At 44.3% G+C, this 22,262-nt stretch overlaps 1 protein-coding gene across 5 annotated transcripts in view; it reads left to right on the forward strand.

Annotated features, from left to right (window-relative positions):
* Positions 1-22,262, forward strand: part of KCNAB1 (potassium voltage-gated channel subfamily A regulatory beta subunit 1) — a gene marked incomplete at its 5' end in the record, with an annotated part of 412,738 nt that overhangs the window by 381,118 nt on the left and 9,358 nt on the right. For all 5 annotated transcript variants that reach the window (XM_080916526.1, XM_080916529.1, XM_080916527.1 and 2 more), the window contains 3 exons: positions 14,366-14,451; positions 15,045-15,165; positions 16,166-16,260. In XM_080916526.1, coding sequence (XP_080772652.1) covers positions 14,366-14,451; positions 15,045-15,165; positions 16,166-16,260 — 302 coding nt within the window. The remainder of the gene's footprint in view (positions 1-14,365; positions 14,452-15,044; positions 15,166-16,165; positions 16,261-22,262) is intronic.

The raw sequence follows: 22,262 nt of genomic DNA on the forward strand, positions 1-22,262 counted from the left end.
GAAGTCTCTGGTAACTGAAGGAGGAGGTAAAGAAAGCACCCCAAGAAAGAAAGAAATACCAGTGCACCAGATGCTGCTAGAGGTCAGGTGAGATGCAAAGAGAATTGTCTTCCATCGTTAGCATGGTGGAGATCTCTAACTCACATAGCAAATGAAAATGTAAATCAAGAGCCATTTAATCCTTACTTATTTCTTATTTGCACAAAAGTGAGAGAACGTCTGCCTTTAGAATACCAACATATATTTTACACATCATCCTAAAGATGAAGATCCAATCAACAGAAAACAATGAGCCAAAACACTTAGTTCATCTCCGGAGTCCTCGGCCTTAAACTAGCACTTTAAAAATTCTAAGTTAGTCTATCCTGAGATTCAAGATAGTCTCTTTACCAGGAACTCCTTAAAAATGAAAATGAATATTACTAATTCTAACAACAACTAATTGATTGATTATTAACATTACTTTTCCAGCAGACTATGGCATAGATAAAGCATTCCTATTCCAAGAAGGAGAAATGGGAGGGTAACAGAGATCGGACAGGCCTCCTGCATATCTGTGTCCGGCATCGAGGACATGTGGCAGGGTGACGCGAGCTCCTGCAGCCACACTCCTGCGGCCTGGCATTTGCAGCCCACGTGCTCTCTGCTTTGGTTCTATATACTGCCTAAGGCTTCCCTCTGCAGATATTCCACATTTTTGGCATCTCCCCACTCCTGTGATTTCCAGTGCAAATTAGGGGTCACTCTCACAGCTTCACGTGCTCCCCTGGAAGGAATCCAACCTGCTGCACCCTGGCCTCACAGGCTCTCCTCCAGCTAACTCTAAGGATGTATGAGCGCATAACTGTTCTGTGTACCTGCAAAACCAATACCACATGTACAACATAGAGATCTGCAAATAGCCCGGGCACTGGTCAGCCCCCCTTGCAGGGTGGCTACGGTAACTTCTGAATCCTTATGTAACTGAACCCAGGAAAGCACTTCCCTAGGCAACCCCATGCAAGTGGGGTGCCCTAGTAACTCCCTCTTTTCAAAGTTTACAGTCATACACCCCAGAGCCTTTAGTGGGAGGGACTAGCTGATTCATTATTGTACCAATAAAAAGGGCTTGGCTTCGTTTTTAAAAATAGATTTTTTTAATAACATACTTTTTTAAATTATTTATTCTTTGACAATATTATGCACCCCAAACTCCCCCTCCTACTTTTCCAGGACTCCCCTTGTTTCTTTTTAATAATTTACTCATTTTCCTTGTGCCCCATTTCATCATGTATAAAACAACAAAAATCACCTATTTGATGAAATTGTCTAAAGGAATTGATTCTTTAATATATGCAAAGTATATAGAACATTGCCAGAAACACCATTAGTGCTACGTAAGTGTGAACTATTATTTTTAACGCCCCAGGTGATAAAGGATCCTTAACATTAACACAAAGCAGCTTCACAAAATCTGGACTGGAGATATGCAAGCATTTGGGACGTAAAACACTCAGTCAAACTGGTTCCCAGGGTGTTGTGTGCATTACAGGAGAGCAAGGGGCGGGGGCGGGGGGGGGGGAGACAAGCCAGAGTAAACGGGAGACATTATTCCTCTATGTCAATCTTACTCAAGGACTTATAAAAAGAAAAACATTATCATTTTAAATTTGTATCACCGCATGCAGTAGAAAGCGTGCATACATGTTTGTGATAAAGCCCACGCTGTGTAAATAGCATGTTTATGGCCACTGAGTGGATTGTGGAGAGGAAGTGGGAGAGGAAGTACTGCCTTATCGTTAAAACCCTCCCTACACTCTCCCTTAGCAGAGGATTCTGGGAGATGCAATGAGGGAAATGGGCATCACTGAGTGAGGGGTGGAGAAGAGCCCCACAAAATAGGAAGGAAAGCTCCAAAGACAGTCTGCGTGCAAGCAGACACCAAGGAGAACAGCGAAACAGGGCACCGAAGCCAGACCCACGAACAGCAGCTATGTGAGGCACAATAAAGCCCAGGGCACCGAAGCCAGACCCACGGACAGCAGCTATGTGAGGCACAATAAAGCCCAGGGCACCGAAGCCAGACCCACAGGCAGCAGCTATGTGATGCGTCGCTTCATCACAGAGCACCTGAAACTATCTCAAAGCAGGAAAGGTTGGTTTGGGTTCCTGGTTTCAGAGCTTTAGCCCATCATGTCAGAAGGACATGGGAGAGAAAGCTGCTTAGCTTATGGTAGCCAGGAAGAGGAGAGAGAACCAACAGGAGAGGCCAGGACCAAACTCTACTCCTCAAAGACCCGGGAGCTGCTTGCCCCAGCCAGGCTCACCTCCAACATTTCCCCACCTATTCCAAATCTCAACCATAGTCGAACTAATCCATTGACAAAGGCAGAGCACTCCTGACTCAATCACTTTCCAAAAGCCCCACCTCTAAACACAGCCTGTGTCAGGACCAAAGCCATTGATCTGTTCCCTGCACACTGAAACCATAGCCACAGGCCTGTTTCATAACAGCTTCTGCACTGCAAGTTCCCCAGCCACCCTGGGTGCAGCCTGTTCTAACAGGCCAAGCTGTGAGCGCTTTGTTAAAAACATCAGACGGCTAGCAACTCTTCTTTAGCAGGTAGTTTAGCTGATGAGAAGCTGAGAAAATTATTCTGCTCCACCACAGCAAGTTTAAAAGTTGCTTTTTGGTTGCCAGATACTTGACAGTCGTAGATTAGTATGAGAGAGCCAAGATGGACCAGAGGCAGCCAGGGGCAGCCAGGGGCAGCCGGAGATGTAAGGGAGGAGGTTTTTAATGTCAGTAAGACGGCTTCTCCTTCCAGACATCTCCCATGACAGCACCAAAGAGACAGCTAGCTTGGACTATTAAAAGGGCAATGAAGACTGCTTCCCTTGGGTCATTAAACTGGATTTGCCAGTAGAAAAATCTCATTAGGGTTGAAACTTTTCCTACTCTGATCAATCTCTGCCAAGTTGTTTGCTTTATTCTTTGATCCACAAGATAGTATGCCTTTAAAAATATAGTTAAAAGCCTGTCCCCAGAAGCAGATACACAGACGGTTATGGAATAAAAGGCTCCAGACAGCATAATAGAATAAGAAGCTAGGTGTCAAGATTTTACAAGCCATCTGTCTGGCCATTGAGAATGACATTCACATGACTTAAAACAGCAGATATTAAAGGCTTGAGCAGTTAGCTGTAATGAGAGGCAGGCTAACCTCTTTCCCGATTATAAACCTACGTGTCGTGTAACACTGGAGGAGCTGGCTACATTGACTTTTTAGCAACTCAAAGGATGTTTGGGAAAGTATTTTGCCCAATACATTTCCTTCTGGCATGCCCAAAGGCTGATTTCTTCAGTTGATTCAGATATTGCCACTCTGTGTTTCAAAGAATATAGTCAAAACCGTGGGCATGAAACACAGATGCAAGGGAAGAGAGACGGGCAGGGGTGTGTTGCTTCATTTCTCTGAGCATGAATGCTGGATTCAAATCCCCCAGTTCAAAAACTTGCAGTTTGAAACACTGAGATGTAAAATTCCAATGAAGGATACTCAGCCCATGGAGATGCCAGAAACAGACATTAGCACGTGTAAGAGTTGACTCATAGCAATATGGAATAGAAGATAAATAAAAACATGAGACAAAGACTAGGCCTGTCCAACTTGTGCCCATAGGCCACAGGAATTTGAGGAGAGCTAGGACACATTTGTAGATGACACCTCCACACTGTCAAAAGGTTAGCTATCCATCACACTACTCAGTGACTGAACATGGGCTGGACCCTCCCACATCAATTATTAATCAAAAAGTTGGAGGGGGCTGGAAAGGTGGCTCCGTGGTTAAGAATACTGACTGCTCTTCCAGAGGTCCTGAGTTCAATTCCCAACAACCACATAGTGGCTCACAACCATCTGTAATGTGATCTGATGTCCTCTTCTGGTCTGTCTGAAGACAGCTACAGTGTATTCATCATAAAATAAATAAACAAAATCTTTTAAAAATGCCCCACAGACTTGCCTAAAAGCCAATCCGATGGAGGCATTTTTGCAATTGAAGTTCCCACTTCCCAGATCACCCTTACCTTGTCTCAAACTGGAAAGAAACAAAGAAAGGAAACAGATAAAGAAAAAGAGTAGCCAGGAGAAAATGACTGTTTTCTGTGGTAAGAAGAAATAAATGAAACTAGGTTATTTTATACCATCTACACACTAAAATAACTTATAGGTCAGAAACACAACAAGTGTAAAACTTTAAATTTTTAGAAGAAAAAAAGCGACCTCTTTTCATGTTTCAATATTTTCCCTTTTGTCGGGGGAGACCCTAGATCATGGGAAGGCCTGCTGTCCGAGTTTTCCTCTTACCGCTATGATTACATCATGACCAAAAGCAACTTGGGGAGGGAAGGGGTTACATTCATCACTGAGGAAAGGCAGGACAGGAACTTAAGGCAGGAACCTCGAGGCAGAAACTGAAACTGAGACCATGGAGGAACACGGCTTATTGACTTGTTGAGCTTGCTTTCTTGTACAACTCAGAACCATTTGCCAAGGATGGCACTATTCTCCGCTGGCTGGTTACCCCACACACAAGTCATTATTTAAAACAAACAAACAAAATGACTTCACAGACTTGTCTACAGGACAATGTGGCGCAGGCATTTTCTCATCCGAAGTTCCCTCTTCCCAGAAGATCCTAGCTTGTCTCAAGTCAACAAAAACCCCAGCACAGCCATGTTCAAATTATGAACATTCTTTTATTACAGGTTGACTTCAGTAACACTGCCAAAGGAACTCCTAGGATTTGTAGAGAAACACCCTTAACCTACAGAAAGCAGAACTTGTGGCTCCACAGATAGATTCACCACTCACCTAGAAAGACTTCACAATCCAAGACTTAAATTCACTTAGGTTTGTCTCTTTAAGTTTATTTATCCATTGCCTTACTCCCAACAGATTTTAATTATCTGGACTTTGTTCTATTGTTCACTGATTCTAAAGAATTTGACATTAAATTACAGCTTCGCCCTCCATACTTATCAAGGATACGCTCTCCCTTCCGGTGGGACGAGACAAGACTCTTCAGTTTCTACCACTTACTGTTAAGCAAATGCAAAAACTGCAATCCAATAACTTGAAATCACCAGGTTTTATTAGAAAATTGCCAGCTCCTGTTTAAACCTGTATTGATGGGGAAATTGCAAGTTTGATCTATAACCCACATAATTACCTTGGAGAGTATCAGCAACCAACAGCGAGTCTAGATGAGAAACTGGAAAGAGCAGATGTGATCATAACATTATTACAGGGAAACATCAGTCAAGAGGAGAATTCAAAGACAAGAAAGCTATGTTTGGGGGCTGGAGATAATGGCTCAGTAACTCTGGCCCCAGGGATCTGATGCTCTTTACTGGGCTGCAGGGAACCAGCACTTATGTGATGCATACATGTCACACATATGCAGACAAGATGCATGAAAAGTTCTTTAAAAAGAAAAGAATGAAAGCCAGTGATCTCTGCCTTTGCTTAAGGGCTCCCTGAGGTAAAATGGGAAGTCCTCTCTTGCTAGGATTAAAGAGTAGGCATCTGAGGAAGGGAGAGAAACTAAAATCACACAGCTTCACAGAGCCGCCTCCTGGAGAGAGGTATGGCAGCAATGAGCAGGGTTCCCAGGAAAACCTGTGTCTGTCTGGACAAGTCACAGCACAGCCAGCATCTTTCTTAAGGAGCTTTGCTTAGATGCAAGTTTCACAAATGGGATTCTAAGATCCTAGAACTTCGCTAAGTTGGAAGTTCTTTGGTAAGTACAAAACACAGATGGTCTGCCAGGAAGTTAGACACTCCTAACCCAGCAGGAAGCGGCGGCGGCACAGGCCTTTAATCCCAGCACTGCGGAGCTGGATACACAGTGAGAGTTCCAAGACAGCCAGGGCTACACAGAGAACCCCTGCTCCAGAAAGACACAAGGAAAAAAAATTCTCTAATTCAAACACTCAAAATCAGAAATGTTTCAAGATCCAAAGGTTTCAGCACTGACATTAGACCATAAAAGGAAAATTCCACACCTGACCTCCTGTGGTGGGTCACAGTAAAGAATAAGTACATTTCAAATACCAACCCTTCTCTATATACATAAAGCAGGTGTGGTGGTGCACACTCTGAATCCCAGCATGCAGGAAGGGGACACAGGTAGATCTCTGAATCTGAAGCCAGCCTGGTTCACAGAGGGAGTTCCAGGACATCCAGGACTGCCAAAGGAACCCTGTCTCGATAAATAAATAAACTAACTCACTAACTTATGGTAGAAATTACCTTTACCTAAGTATCTGAGGTACATAAGAGCCAGAAATGAGTTTTGCATTTAGCCTTGGGTCCATGCCAAAGCCATATGTACATACACATGTATGTACATATGTAAATATGCATATACACATATCTCCAGAACATCAAGGCTGCACACTGGAACCTTGCCAAAGTGACTTTGCTTTTCTGCATCCCCGGTTCTGCATCAGAGGGTAAAATATTACTGACTTAAACTGTCGTCACAAAGATCACACACTGCTTAATTATCATCAATCTGTTCTGCGGCGAAACAAGTCTAGATAGGAGGCCAAGGTTATCAGGGTCTCCTGAATCTGTGTGTGTGCTGTAAAGAGGAGCCAGAGTCTCCAAGCCAATCAACAGCTCTTGTGCTGGGCACATCCTGCTCTACTCCTGAGCAGGTTCCAATCCTATGAAAAAAGCCAGCCTTCGAGCTCCGAGCTCTGAGCTGAGAGGCAGAGGCGTCTCTACAGTCCAGAAGATGATGAACTCACACAAATCCAAAGAGAAATCTCAAGGCTGCAAAGAAACCACAGCATTGGCTTCTGGAGTTTAAGGAGAAATAAAAAGTGTGTCCAGTTTTAGACTTACACTTTCTGTCCGTGTTGATAACAGCTCTGAGGAGACCTAGTCCTTCCATGCATGCCACGGTCAGCCTCTCCCTAAGCCTTGCCTCTTTTCTTTAAATCATACCTTATTTTATTTATAGCAATACAACTTACATTTGCATTAATACTTTAATATAATAATGGTTTAAGGTAGGTTTTTTTTCAGTTTTTGATCTATGGGAGGGGTAACCAAAGAGACTAGAAGAGGCTGTCAGACTCTCTAGAATAGAGATACAACCGTTGGAAGTTGCCACGTGGGTGCTGGGAACTGAATCTGGATCCTCTACAAGAGCAACAAGTGGTTTTAACCACTGGACCATCTCTAGCCTCAAGATTTCATATATATTTTAGAGAAGTAAAATTTTGAGGTACTTAAATGTAAAGACCGTGGGACTTTTAAAGGAATACTATGTCTATACTGTTCATTTTTTTAATTCTTTTAATTTTACTTTTCACTTTACACCCTACTCACTGCCCTCTCCTGGCCACCCCTTATTTTAAATGGAACAGGTTATAAAATCCCCAAAACACTTACTTTAGAGATTCATTTTTCTAAGCAGGCTGATGGAACAGGTATATCCAGTGACTACTCCACTCCTAGTCCGTGGAATTAAAGAAAGCCCCAACTTCCACACCCACTGCCCCCAAGGACTAACTCATGCTGGATTATGTTAGAATCCAAAATGATTCCTGCTACTGCCATGCATAAAAAAGTTAAATTCACACATTCAGCACAAAAGAAAAGAATAACAGTTCTGAGACCAGCTAAAAGTAGAAAAAAAAAGTTTTCTATCCTCTTTCATGGTTCCTGTTCTTCTGCCTCTTCCTCCTTACCCATCACCCCCCGCTGGTTTTTAGACTTTAGACCTAAACTCCCTCAGATGCATAGTCTCGCTCAGACACAGATCCTGGCCTATAATGTATATATGCATGCATACACACACACACACACACACACACACACACACACACATACACACACAGGTATAACTCTGGAGGAAAGTTGAAAATTTCAGAAAAAAATTGAACCCTTGCCTCTTGTAGAAGTGCTTCTGACACAGGGAGAGAGGGGCCTTGGTGAACCAGGGGAGGGGGAGGGGAAAGGGGAACAAGGAAACAGAATCAGGTATGGGAGAGATGGGACAGTAAAGAAGCCCAGAGGACCAAAATGAATGGAAACATGCAGCCTGGGAGGGGGAACGGGGGTACGGGGTAGACCCTCCAGAAGGTACCAGAGACCCAGGAGGTGAGAGACTCCCAGGACTCAATGTGAGTGACTTAGTCAACAATGGGGAGAGGGAACTTGAAGAGTCTATCTCCAATAGATAGACAGGCCCTCAAGTGGAGGGACAGGGTTACCAAAACACAGTCAAAATTTCTGACCCAGAACTCCTCTTGTCTAAAAGAACTGCAGAGGAAAAAAATAAAAAAAAAAGGAAAAGAGACTAAAAGAAAGGTGGTCCAGTGACAGGCCCAACTTGGGATAGATCTCATGGGGAGGCTCCAAGGCCTGACACTATTACTGATGCTACCTTGTGCTTACAGACGGGAGCCTGGCATGGCTGCCCTCTGAGAGGCCCCACCAGCAGCTGACTGAGACAGATGCAGACACTTACACCATAACCATTGGTCTGAAGTTGGGGACCCCTGTTGTTGAATCGGGGGAAGTATTGTAGAAGCTGAAGGGGAGAATGACCCCATAAAAAGACCAACATCTCAACTAACCTGGACTCCAGTGAGCTCCCAGAAACTGAGCCACCAACCAGGCAGCATCCATGAGCTGGTCCAAGTCCTCCTGATCCCCCTCCTCCCGCACAGATAGCAGAGGACCGCCTGGTCTGGCCTCAGTGGGAGAAGATGCTCCTAATCCTCAAGAGAGGTTTGAGGAAGAGGGAGGCCTAGTGGGTGGAGCACCCTCTCTGAGGAAAGGGGGAGAGGTGGAGCACCCTCTCTGAGGAAAGGGGGAGATGAATGGGATGAGGAACTGTGAGGAGGACCAAGAAGAGGGCCAACAGCTGAAATATAAATCAATAAAATAATTTTGTTTAAATATTTTTTTAAAAAAGAAGTACCTCTGAAACCATAAAAATCAAGCTATATAACACTGCCAATGTTCTAACACTTTCTAGCTCTAAGTGGCAGCATTTAGTTAAACATACAGTATTTAAACGGAGCCTTTCCTAGTTGAGTTTTCTCTTTCCATTACAGACATTTATATAAAGCTTGAGAGATACAGAGAAAATTAGTACTAGATGCAGTAAGTTTGGATTTTCTCTCAGCACTGTGCAAACATAATATCCTAGCTTTTAGTCCCGTCCACGCACAATGGACTCTCAGTCTGTTCCCTCACCTCCAGTCAAGGGAACTGTAGTGAAGCTTCTCAGACGTCTGGCTTCTGTTCAGACTCCTGTGAGCAATAGTATTTGCTGTAAACACTAATCGCTATATGTTTATGTGCTTGTTCCTCATGCTTTAATGCTCATGTGATCTTTTTATCTGCTCATAACTCTAGAGGTATCCACGACATTTCTTATTCGGTAAACAGCGACAGAGGCAGGGTTTGTAAGCTGTGTTCTTTATGTGAGGTCTGATTCCAAAATTGAACATTTATCATCCAAAACTTTACACTTCAAGTATCAGGATCAATTCCTTTGGCATGAAATGCATACTTTAAACAGAGATGAACTACACTGAAGGAAGAATGTACTAGAATGTGGGAGCCAGGCTTTCGTGGAGGAGCTGGGACCACATTCCACTCACTGGACATGCAGCTTACACTAGTGCTTCACCTACAGACAGGATCTACACCAGCTTCAGTCTACAGGGTTGAGGGTATCTCAGTGTTACCGATGTGAATGAGGTGCCTAGAGAGCAAACCTGACTTGAAGGATTTATTAAGGATCCATGTGTCCTCAGGGTCCCAGGGAGAATGATGAAGTTAAAGAACGTTGATTTCTAGGTAGGTAGGTAGATAGATAGATAGATAGATAGATAGATAGATAGATAGATAGATAGATATAGATAGATATAGATAGATAGATAAATGATAGGTAGATAGATGTGCATAAGTCAGGAAGACCTGTGATTACAGATGCATATTCATTAATCCAAGCACCCAGGAAACTGAGCCAGGACTACAAGTTTGAAGGCAGCCTGGACTGCCTACCTAGCAAGTTCTAGGCCAGGCTGAGCCATGTAGAGAGACCCTACTCGGAGACAATGGGGAGAAAATGAAAGGGGAGAGAAGAAGAAAATGGGAAGAAGAGGGGAGGGGCATAAAGTCTCATTAAAGGAGGCTGAGATTCAGAACTAGGGATTTCTATCAGATCCCAGGTAAGCTGATTCATGCCAGTGTATGGGTGAGCGTGTGTGTTCGTGAGCGTGTGTGTTCGTTCACCTTACTATCTGATGGCACGAGGACTAAGGAAGATATTAAATCAACTAGGCCAGGTTTCTAAACTACCCGTGCCAGGGTCTATTAGAACGTCAGTATAGCATTTTACATGGGTTTTTAAGAGCTCAGTCTTAGGGGTGGTGGGTGGGATTGGTTTTAGGGTGTAGGCAGAGCTGAGAACAATAGGGGCTGAGGCTTCTAGAAACATCTGGACAGGGAGAGCCAGGATCAGTCCTGGGGAGGCAGACTCTACATTTCCAGAGTATTCTTTCTCAGAGTATGAACGTAGCACCTTAAATATTCATTCTATTGTCCTTTCCACACTAAGAATCAATGTTTTGATATTATACACCTTTAAATACATTTCATGAGCTGTCAAATGGCTCAGTAGATAAAGGTACTTACTGCAAGTTTATCCACAGGAGTCATACTTGGTGGAAGGGGAGAACTGACCCTTGACCTCCACCAGCTACTATGGCACAGGCACACACACACACACACACACACACACACAAATAAATAAGCAAACAATATAATCACTTTTATTTTTTAAAATCTTACACTTAGATTTCTCTATCAAAGTCAAATAGATAAATATAATACACAAGTTAAAACATTGCAGGGTTTTTTCTTTCAACAATGCTGCCCTCTCGTGTCCACAAGTTAGTACTACTACGTAAAAACCATGTAAAATCCCACCTGAGTCGCCAAAAGGGTGATTTCTGCTTTGTTAGCTAAATTCAGGGGATTTTCTTTTAAAATGGCCTCCTCCACAGACAAGAATTCTCCGTGCTCCCTTCCCCCTCCTACCTGCCCTCTCTTCAGAGCCACACACAACAGAGAGGTGAGGCCAGCAAGTAAAGCGTCTGCCTCAGCTCTCACCACACCCTCACGCTGTCCCAGTCCACTGAGAAGACGGACAAACCGTCTCCCACTGAGTTCCACAAACCCAGCTGGGCCCTGTCCTTGGTGAGTGTCCCCAGCCCCAAGCACCTGCCTCCTCCCTCTCTCTTCCCTTCCCAGACTCACAATGGGTCTCCTCAGGGAAACCCTTCTTCTAGATCATCCCCAATGGTACCCACAGTCTCTCACTTCTCCATCTTTGAATATAACTCTCCCGGTATTCCTTGGGTTACTGTTTTCTGTGCTTCTTTCCTTTGAAAACCTGCTGAAAGAGTCCAGGTTGTCTCCAAGCCTTCCTGCCTTCCATTCTTCCATCACACCAGCCTAGCCTTGGTCTTTCAGAGACACTGAAATGGCTCTCATCATTCTCTGTAGTCAGTGTGTGTGTGTGTGTGTGTGTGTGTGTGTGTGTGTGTGTGTAGCAGAGACTTCTGCAGCCTCTGACGTAATTGTTCCTTGTCTTCCACCCCCGTGGGCCTCTTCCTTGAAGCACCCTCTGTTCTTGGCTCTAAAATGTCCCTCCCCTCTGGCTCCTAGTCAGTGTGCTCGCTGCACAGGTCCTCTGACTGCATGCTGACAATGAAAAACTCTCTCTTCAGACTTCCACTGCTATGACTTAGCACAGGCCGTAAGCAGCGCTCCATACCCGTGCCCACACGTGGCCATTCCTTATCTCAGGTACTCGGCCACATCAGCTCCACGTCCCTGCAGTGCCTAACAGCCAAAGAAAATTTTCTGCCGTGGCCCCCCTCACTGTAAACACTCAGCCATCTGGGAAAAAGTTTTGATTCTTTCCTGCCCACTACGTAGCGCACTCCATCTTAATTACCGAAACCCTCCTGCAGGTCACGTGACAGATTGTCCCCCAAGAGGCCTGTCCTGCAGGGCTTCCCCTTCCACATACTCTTCACAACTGAGACACAAACTCCGATGGCAGGATGTCTCTCATTCCCTTGCCTAAAAATGGCAACAACCCCACCCACCTTTTTGTACCCTAAGTTTGGTTTGTTGTCCTCTGGCAACTTTACCTCCCTCCTGTCTTTCCGAGCTGGGCTTCAGCTGCCTAGCTTCATTTCAGTCACTGGAATTCACATGCTGTTCCATCATCCCGAAAACGTTATCCCCCTGCTCTGTCTGGTTAGTGGGTTTCAACGCTTCCGCATGATACACGACAGGAAGTGAGACATTCCTAACTCAGCAGATCTTCCGTTTCATTTCCTATCCGGACCTACTTATATTTTTCTATAATACTTTATATTTTATAATCACTTCTTTATTTCGCCATCCTTGCCACCCAACCCTAAACTCCCCAAGTCTAGGAATTTTATACCAAACATGGTCAACGAGTAAATGAATGAGTCTTGGAAGACTCACAACTTCCACTTCAACTGCTCTGGCGCAGTCTTCGGTTACTTCCCATGGTGTGGCCGCAGGGCCTCTCGGTCTTCACCCTGTCTGTAGAGAACAGAACGGATGGGGGAGTCTTCCAATTCAGCTCGCTCTCATGACCCTCTTCAGTGTTGCCAGCATGTTTGGCATACCTCGCATGTCCAGCTCCCAAAACAACGGGTACCTAAAGAGCGAGGTGACTGGAAGAGCCCCAGCTCAGGGAGAAACAGGAAGAGACAGGAAGGGACTTGTTGCAATGATGCTGGTGGCTAATCTAGGACAAAGATGCAAAAAAAAAATGGCCCCAACTTCCAGAAAACTTTATCACCTCCATTTGTAGACTTTTTAAAGAAGAGGGAAGGTTTCTTACAATTTTCATCACATTTATTTAGCAAGGGATAAATAAACCTTACAGTTAGGTGCTATGCTAAGACATATGACCACAAAAAAAGGTGTTTAGCTAATAAACCAAATTCTTTGTTAGACGGCAGTGAATATAAACATTCCCCGTCTTCAAAACAAACCAACCAAGGACACCTTTAAATAATACACGTAAGCCAAACAACAAAGATGCTATGAGCCTAACCTTGGCTCCCTCAATCTAAATCCTGCCCCTGTCGACTTAAATACAAATAAGACGACATCTACTCCAAGCCAGGAATGGCAGCATGCAGTTGTAATCACAGCACTCGGGAGACTGGAGGATTGCTGTAAATTCAAGGGCAGCCTGTTCTACACAGGTGAATTCCAGCCCAAGCAAAGCTGTACAGTGACTCTGTAAGGAAGAGAGAAAGAGATGAGGGGGGCGGGGAAAAGAGAGAAAAGAAAAAAGAGAAAAGAATGTGTCTACCCCAATTCTATGTTGAGCAAGGATTCCATTCTGAAGGACACTTAATCTGAGATTACTGGGACACAAAGAAGTACCAGACCTTGACCCCTGAAATATGTCCAGTGGCCTGGCATCCTAGGAGTGTAGCTGACTTGCTTTGTGGACTCTGTCTGAGGAGTTTGCTAACTGGAACTCTTCAAACTTCCTATCTCATCTGGCTGGTGCCAAGAGGATTAGCTTAGCTCCACCCCCTGGGGAGAAGAAATGTGCTGTTTAGCTGAAAGGAGGCAAATGCTTAAACCGGGTGGTCCCACCAGCAGGTCCTGGTGCAATCAGTTACATGGGTGTCCTAGAACAATGTTGGGTTCAAAGTGGCCAAGAACAGGGTGTGTCAAAATGGGCTTTGAGCCCCCCTCCACCACCCCCCCACCGTGGCCTCGGCTGTTTGTTCTGCATTTTATATGTTTATCTTGCTGCTAGACACAGTTATTGAGTCATCTCTATTAAATGGCTATTGAGGGAAAGGAACGGCTCTGCAAGTCCACCATGCAGAAGAAACAGGCTGTTCATCCTGTGACCCCACACTGCAGTCACAACAAATGACCCTCTCTTTTCACTTTGTGAACCAGATACTCAGCTGCTCAGCCTCATTTATCAGAACAAGACCCACTAATACTATATGACTAAAGGAAGAGCCCGCAATGGTCATTACATTTTAATACAGTTTAATATTGCTGAAAACTGAAAATGAGTGTCAGTTTACCTAAGAGTACTGTCAGGCTTCCAAATCACCGATGGTGAATGCTATGTTGTCACCAGGGAGAGAGTAATTATAGTAATCAAATAATCACATCAAATTTCTAAATTCTGAAAGAGGAGGGCGGACACAGCTCCGTAAAGTAGGTGAGTTCATGAGACACTCTATGGGCTTCCGTAGAAATCGTCCGAGCCATGACACACGTGATCAACCAAGGCATGGCGATGTACTGGGGCACCTCGAGGTGGAGCGCAATGGAGATCATGGTGAGTGAGTTTCTGTTTTTAGAGGTTGCTGGGTGCCGTGTTTAAGTTGCAGCGTCTTCTGCAGACTTTTCTAAAGAGCATGCCATAGGAAGTCTAACATCAGTTCTGTTATTTAGGACATAGATGTGAGGGCTGGAGCCCAGAACAAACATGGGGCCAGATCTGCACATGGGAGCCATGTTTTAGCATGTCCTTCACCAGCAAAGGGGCAGAGAGAATCTTAAAGCTCATGAGATGCAACTAGAATTCTACTTTCCCTACAGTGCTGTTTATACCACGCCACCTGTAAAGCACTTTTATCTGGGTTTTTTTTTTTTTTTAAGAACGTAAGCATATTCAAACAACATCTCCTTTAAGAAAGTCCATAATTCAAGCTTTGACTAATTTGCCTCAGACTGGACTCAGTGTAACCTTCCCGCATATCAAGGACTCCCCCACGTTTGGTACCTCTTTTGGTGATATTTATTGCCATAACTTTGCATGTGTTTGGCTTATCTCCTTGCTTATTTAATCCACTGATATGACTGTCCCTGGTGAAAATGGAGGTCCAGTGCTCACCAGAATAAACTCAGCTGCACTTTCTCTGCCCTTAGGAAGCCTACTCTGTCGCACGGCAGTTCAACATGATCCCTCCTGTCTGTGAACAAGCGGAGTACCATCTTTTCCAGAGAGAGAAGGTAGAGGTCCAGCTGCCAGAGCTCTACCATAAGATAGGTAATCTTCACAGTATGAAAATCTGTGACTGGGGGATGCTTTCCCAAATGTCCCCAATCAGTACAATATAGAGATGACAGACACTATGCAACTCAGAGATAGTGGAGGAATCAGGGGGGTCCATAGTCAGTCTACAGGTACTGGGATGTTAGTCACAGAGTTGTAAATTGTAATACATACACTCAGTATGTGTTCAAAACAAATGCTCACACAAAGAGGATCAGGTGGATAAACCTGATTTGCAGACGCACACCACCAGGATCCAGAGGAAAAGCTTGGTCCGCATAGGTGCTTGTTCCAGCCTAGACAGCATCCGTGAGGAGACTGAGTAAGCGTTCCCAAGCATATACATATCCACAACTGTCAACAACAGCAATTCGTTTGTGTGAAAGCAGTGCCTGGGCGTGGATACATAAACAACATAAACACAGGAGCTTTGGATTTTAGAAACATCAAAAAGCCACATATTTTCAGGCTCATATACCAAAGCAGTTTTCAGAGATTACCTTTTTTTGTTCCCTAAAAATAATAGGAAAGTGCTGGATTAAAAACAATCCAAATTCAACAGTAGTTGCTGCTGTCTCGGTCATGTACCAGGCATTTGCTGTGGGGTAGGCTGTGCTGTTTCTAGGTGCTGGGTACTGCCAGGCACGGGGTGGATAAGTGCAGTGCTGGCTTTCTTTGCCAGTAAAAGCTCTTATCTCTTGGTCGATGAACTGTGGCCACAAAAAGACCATGAATAAGCCATATTTCCAGGTTCACGTATATGGCTCACTCCCAGGAACAGACAGTACATGTTCAATTGGTTTCTAAAAGAGTGAGGCACAATTTGTAAGTCCTAAGTTGTAATGAAAAGATGGATGCCAGTATTAACTCATTATCTGGCGAGTTTCCCTCTAGGACTGACAGAGCTGTTTAAACATGCCCTCACTTTTGGTCCTACTTGGCATAAACAAGGTTCTGATTGTGTGTTTTTGTTGTTGTTGTTTTCTCCCTACAGGGGTTGGTGCAATGACATGGTCTCCACTTGCTTGTGGAATTATTTCAGGAAAATATGGAAATGGGGTACCAGAAAGTTCTAGAGCTTCACTGAAGGTATTTTCCTCAACTTCTAGAAAAGAATGTGGGGGGAGGAAGAAGATGAATTAGAGGGAACAGAGCAGCAGCCCAGAGCTTCCCAGCTTGAGCACACTGTGGCCTTGGCCAGCCACGACCTTGGCAGGGCCCCCTCAGCCTTGCCCAGGTCTCTCTGCTGCTGGCTAGGCATCAGTCAGCCCTTCATAATCTGCCTGCACAGAGAACCTGTCTCTGGAGAGGAAGAACGTGTCCAATGACCTAGTTGACTTGCAGATGCAAGTCCCTACATTCCTACCAATTCTTCTGCTGACGGGGTATTTCATTCCGGTCTAAAGTGACAGAATTGAAAATTGCTTTTCTATGTAAGAGGATTTAATTTTCCTGTTCCTTAGAAAACAATACTTAAGCCGTAAGGGCTTAATCCATTTGCGGTAAACAGCTATAGCTAGGTATGGCTGGAGATTGGCTTACATGCCTTTGGGGACAGGGAAAAAAAGAGGACCTCGGGAGACAGATACAGAACATATCATCACCAACCCCCACTCTGCCCAGTAGGTCTTTTTATTTTACTTTTTGAGTCATGTGTTGTATACATGGTAGGTTTCTCAATGGTATTTTTGTTCAGTTGTATCATGTACTTGGAATACATTCACTCCTCATTGCCCAGTCCCATCTGAGCCCCTCCTGATGGTTAGTTAACTCACTGGGGAGCACTGCAGACGTCTTGGGGAGCACTGAAGGCGTCTTGCCTTATTAGCAAGATACCTGTGTTTTAAAAGCCTGAGAGAATGTTTGACAACATTAGAATCACAAATTACTCTGTAGCATTTAGCAAGAAAGAATACAGGAATCTTAACTCAGACAAGCCAAAGTCATCTTACAAGAAAACATATGCCTGGCCCAGTCTCCAGCCTCCATTAGCACTGGGCCAGCAGAACAACCCAGGCCAAGCCCAGACTTTCTCAGTGTAGCTGGAGGGGTGGGAGGGGGACACAGGGCAGGGACTCGATGGGACGAGACAGCTGACCACCAACACCTCCCTAGCTAGAACCTTCTCAAAGCTCTAGAGTTTTACTACCCTGTCTATAAGAGTTGCACTCTTGGTTTGTTTGTTCTCTAAAACCACAAGATATAAGTAGCCCCCAAAGCATGCAGACATGACAGTGTTCTCCTTTTTTAATTATCACAAAGCAGCTATCTCAGAATATTCCATGAGATCTTTTTCCTGAAAACCAAAGGTCATTCAGAGCAAGTCCATGAAGAAAGAGCCATCTTAGGCAGGGATGTGACAAGGAAGAAGGCAAAAGGGGCCTGAAGCAAAAGGAAATACTGAGAATCGTGTCTTTACTTGGCATCTAGCACGTGCCAAGCCGTGAGCTGTAGGTTATGCTGTTGCTTCCTTCTGTCCGCACCGTGAGAAACGGACACAGACGCCTTGTGTCAGTTGTGGCTGAGCTACACTGCTATAGCCCCTCTGCTACTTATGATGGGTGATGCCCAGATAAACACATTATAAACTCAAAATGCCCTGTCAAAAATGCATTTACTATTGCTAACCTCCTTAATAACATAGCTTAGCCTACCCTTATCTTGAAAAAAACAGAAACAGAAATAAAAAGCTGAATCATCTAAAACCAAGTCTTTTTATACTAATGGGTTGACTACCTCATGTGGTCTGTTGAATACTGAACTGAAAGTGAGAGACAGAGGTTGTATCAGTGAGAAAAGCTCGCTGCATATCAGTAAGAAAATCCCAAGGCAAACAACTGTGAGCTGGAAGACCATCTGTACAGTCTCTCATGGGCTTTCCAAAGAATTCAAAGCACTTCACATATGCAGGCTCTTTGTTCTCGGAGTAATCCTGAAAGATGCAGGCTGATGCTGGATGCAGAAATGGAAGCCCAAGGACATTCACCAACATTAGACCATAAACCCCAGCAGATAAGGCTGGCATGAGAACCCAGGCCTCCTGGTGTCGGTGAATCATCTTTCCCTGAAGACATCTGTTTCCTTTCACACCCAGATCCTTAAAGGGAAGATGTGGCTGTGCTGTATCTGGTTGGTGCGTGTCTATCGCTATTTGAAAAACAGCTCACACACAGATGGAAACCTTCCACAAATGGACTAACAGAAGCAGACAGTGGACGGGAGAACATTCAAAATGTTTGACTGTGGCTAAGCTTAAAGCAACTGGGTAAATGCTTGACTGGCTTTCATGAAGTCAATCAAACTGAGTGCTACTGGGACATTAATGGCAGCCATTTAGAACCTGTCCAAGTGAAAGGCTGCAGACGGTACAAATGCTCCAGGCTCCACACTATCAACCAAGTGTTTCCAGAGCAACACGCCTGCTCTAGGGAGAGCTCCTTAAGCAGAACAACCAAAGTGAAACATAAAAATGAAAATGAAGGAAGCGAATTGCAGGCACGCTCCATACTAAATTATAGCGCCAGTAGAAAATTTAAAGACACGTGGAAAGACACTTTGGCAATTTTGAACACAGCCTAAAAAATGGCTCACATAACACTGTTACCACAGCACTGAAATGCTAATATTTTATGTCTGATATTGAACTACAATTGAAAAGTCAATCTTTCTTTTTATTCTTTCTTTTCTTCTAATGGCTCTCCAGGGCTCTTACAGTAACAAGATTAGCCAGGGAATCTTCTGGGGAACCTCTTGTGGATGCCCCGTTCCTCTCCCAACACCATCAGCTCTGGAGAGCAAGGTGCTGCTTCCAGGGTAGCGGAGTCTCACAGAGGTCTGTCACACCTAATGGGGTCCACTCTGACACACCCTCTGTTCAAATCTAACCCTCCTTAACGTCAGCAGCGCCTCTGCAAGACCCAGCCATCCACATGTCATACTGCTACCCCTTTCTGCTCATCCTCACCCTGCCTAGCAAGGCTCCACCCAAATCCTCCAGACCACATCTGGCCATGCAGGTCTACCCATGCGCAGCCCTAATGTAGGTTTTCCTCTTGGCTTCCCAGGTTTACTGCAGGACTGAACTTGGATGCTTTCATTTCCTCCCTCCTTTCAGTAATCCACCCTTGTGGTTAGCTGTCCTTCTAAAAGACCATATCATAACCCATTTTAAAATGCTATCGTGACTTCTCAGTTACCGCTTCCGGGATCAATCCTAAATCCTCCCGGAATCTAAGTCACGTCTCCTTTTCTGTTCCTGTCTCTCTGAGTCCATGTTATTCCCGTCCCGTCCCCACCCAAATGCACTGCACTCTCTCCTTTGCTCCCCAGAGTGTTTTCCTTCTCCTGTGGTCCTTCCAGCTTAGCCCTAGGAACAAAGCTTCTAGCTCAATACCGTTACCGAGCTGTGCGTGATTCTATTTACTCACAGGCTTCAAGTTCTCGGGCTGCCAGTGACAGACCTCAGTGTGAACAATCTCATTCTGAGAACTCTAGTGTCACAACGACAATCCTTGAGGATCGAGTAGAGCTGGGCATTATTAGTCCTCTGTTCTAATATGAATTTGCCACTTTCTTCCACTATGGAGATCTTGACAATGGAGCTAGAACAGGAAAACTAATAGCCACAAGCCTACATTCTTAAAAGAATATATCCTAGAAGAGATCTTTTCTTTGTCAGCTTCAGACCAGAAAAGAATGACCAAAGACAGGCAATGTTCAACCTGTGAGCCCAACAACAGAGAAGATGTTGGTCAGCTCAGCCATATTGGCTTCGTTAGATTGAAAAGAAGGCGCTACAGACATGGCTTGAGACAAAGTCATTGAAGCAGGAAGGCCACTCAGCCACCAAACACCAAAGTTCCTAAACAATGACTTGTGGATGACTAAAACAATAGCGAACACTCTCTAACCCAGGCCCATGACTCAATAAATGATGAGTAAATGTAATAACCCTCAACATGAAGTCACCACCACCCCTCCTATAAAACACAGAGCCACTTCATAGTTAATTAAGACTTTAATTATACTTCATCTCCTCCCACTGTTAGCTTTTTCTTCTTTCCATTTCAACAGAAATTAAAGTTGTTTCCAAAAACAAAACAAACAAACAAAAAAAAAAAACCTGTTTCATTTGGTATTAGAAAAGTAATACAAAATTTTCTGTAAAACCCTAACTCTCTATATATTCCACTGATAAGCCAACAGTACAATTTACATTATTGAGAGTCGGAAGAGAGGAATGCAGTAAGTAAATGTGTATGTTGTGTACGTGTGGGCACACATGCACCACTGCGCATCTGTAGTGGTGTCAGTTGCTCACTGCTATACACAGCAGGCTGGCTGGCCCACAGGTTTCTGGAAGCCACCTGTCTCCGCCACCCTTTCCACTGCAGAAGCGCTGCCATTACAGGCACACACTGCCATCCCCAGTTTTCCTGGTGCTGGGGATCTGAACACCAGTCTTCTGTCTTGGGAGGCAAGCGGTGTACCTTCGAGGCATCTCTCCAGCCAATCCTCCTTACTTTTACAAGTCTTTCAATATGGTTGATGTAGCTGCATATCTCTCTCTCTCTCTCTCTCTCTCTCTCTCTCTCTCTCTCACACACACACACACACACACACACACACACACACACACACACACACACACAGAGTGTATTCCAATCTTAAGAAAAAGAGGTTATTACATATATTTCAAAAATAAACAAATCAAACATTCTTAATGTGCCTAATACATATTGAAATCTCAGGAACTCTACTTTTTAAAAGTGTTGAAAAGCATTTGTCTACTACTTTCTCATTTTGTGTTTGAGACATATTCAGAGATATTGCTTCCCTGAAAGATCATGAAACCTAAGTAAGGGTTGATAATATTTTTCCACTTAAGGCCTCTGCAGCTACACAGGGATGTCTGACATGGGCAGTGGCCAGATTCACAAAGGCTGCTTGCAGTTCACATCCATCCACCTATGGATACGCCACTTCAGGCACCTTTCCTCTGGAAGAATCAGAGACTTTTCAAGGCTGAAGCTGGGAACGCCTTGACCATTTCTCCAAGCAAAATCCCAAGTGAGAAGCCAGACCATAAGCCTTTGATATCTAGGAGCAGAAAGAACTGGGGCAGCTTGTCCTTCTGCTGCTCACATCTGTAAAATTATTCCAAAAATCACAATAAAACATAATGTGGTAATCCTTTTCTTTGGTGATGGAAAAAAAATATTTAATAAAACAAAAGCCAGCAGCCTATTGAAATCATGCGGGAGAAGTTCTTATGGCTAACTGCCAACTATAGAGCTTCCTACTCCCTCTGGGAAGGTTGAGATCCATGGCTGCAAGGAAAAGAAGTCCTTCCCTGTGGCTGTGGCTGGTCAGTGCTAGTCTTGTCTGTCAGAGATGTAATTCCCATCTCCCATAAGAGCAAATCTTTCTGCAAAGAAGGGCAGTGGAAATCCCAGAATGGCTTTTCAGACTTAGGAGAGTAAACTCATTTGCTAGGCTACAGGTCGTGTTCAAGCCTTGCCCATGTTTAGAGAAGAGTTTTCTGGGTTGTCCTTTAAACAAATACTCTATTGATTCTAATGTGTGGCATTAAAACAAACCCCAAGAGGAAGTCAACACAAAGTCCCCATAATAACATTACTATTGTAATTATTACAATTATTGTATCATTATATTAGAAAGCTAGAGAGATGGCTCCGTGATTAAGAACACTTGCTACTCTTGCAGAGCCCATGGTGGGTGGCTGCAACTGCCTGTAACTCCAGCTCTTACAGACATGACATCTTCTTATGGCCTCCAAGGCCACCCTCACACACATGCACACACGCATATGTAAAATATGTTAAAGTAACAATGAGATTTGGGATGGATAAGGCAAAGGGGAGGAAAGTTACAACAATAAGGCAAAAAAACTATGATTTCCGGCGTGGGGGTGGGGCTTTGCAGCCAGCTCTGAATGGAAGCTGGGCTTATGTTCATGCACATGGAAATATCTGTGTATGTGCGCACTCATGCATCCGTACATGTGTGCCACATGAGAGCAGGGGCCCTTGGAGTCCAGAAGAGGGCACCAGACCCGCCTGATGTTAGTG

Source organism: Micromys minutus (assembly GCF_963924665.1).
Source record: "Micromys minutus genome assembly, chromosome: 4".
NCBI lineage: Eukaryota > Metazoa > Chordata > Mammalia > Rodentia > Muridae > Micromys > Micromys minutus.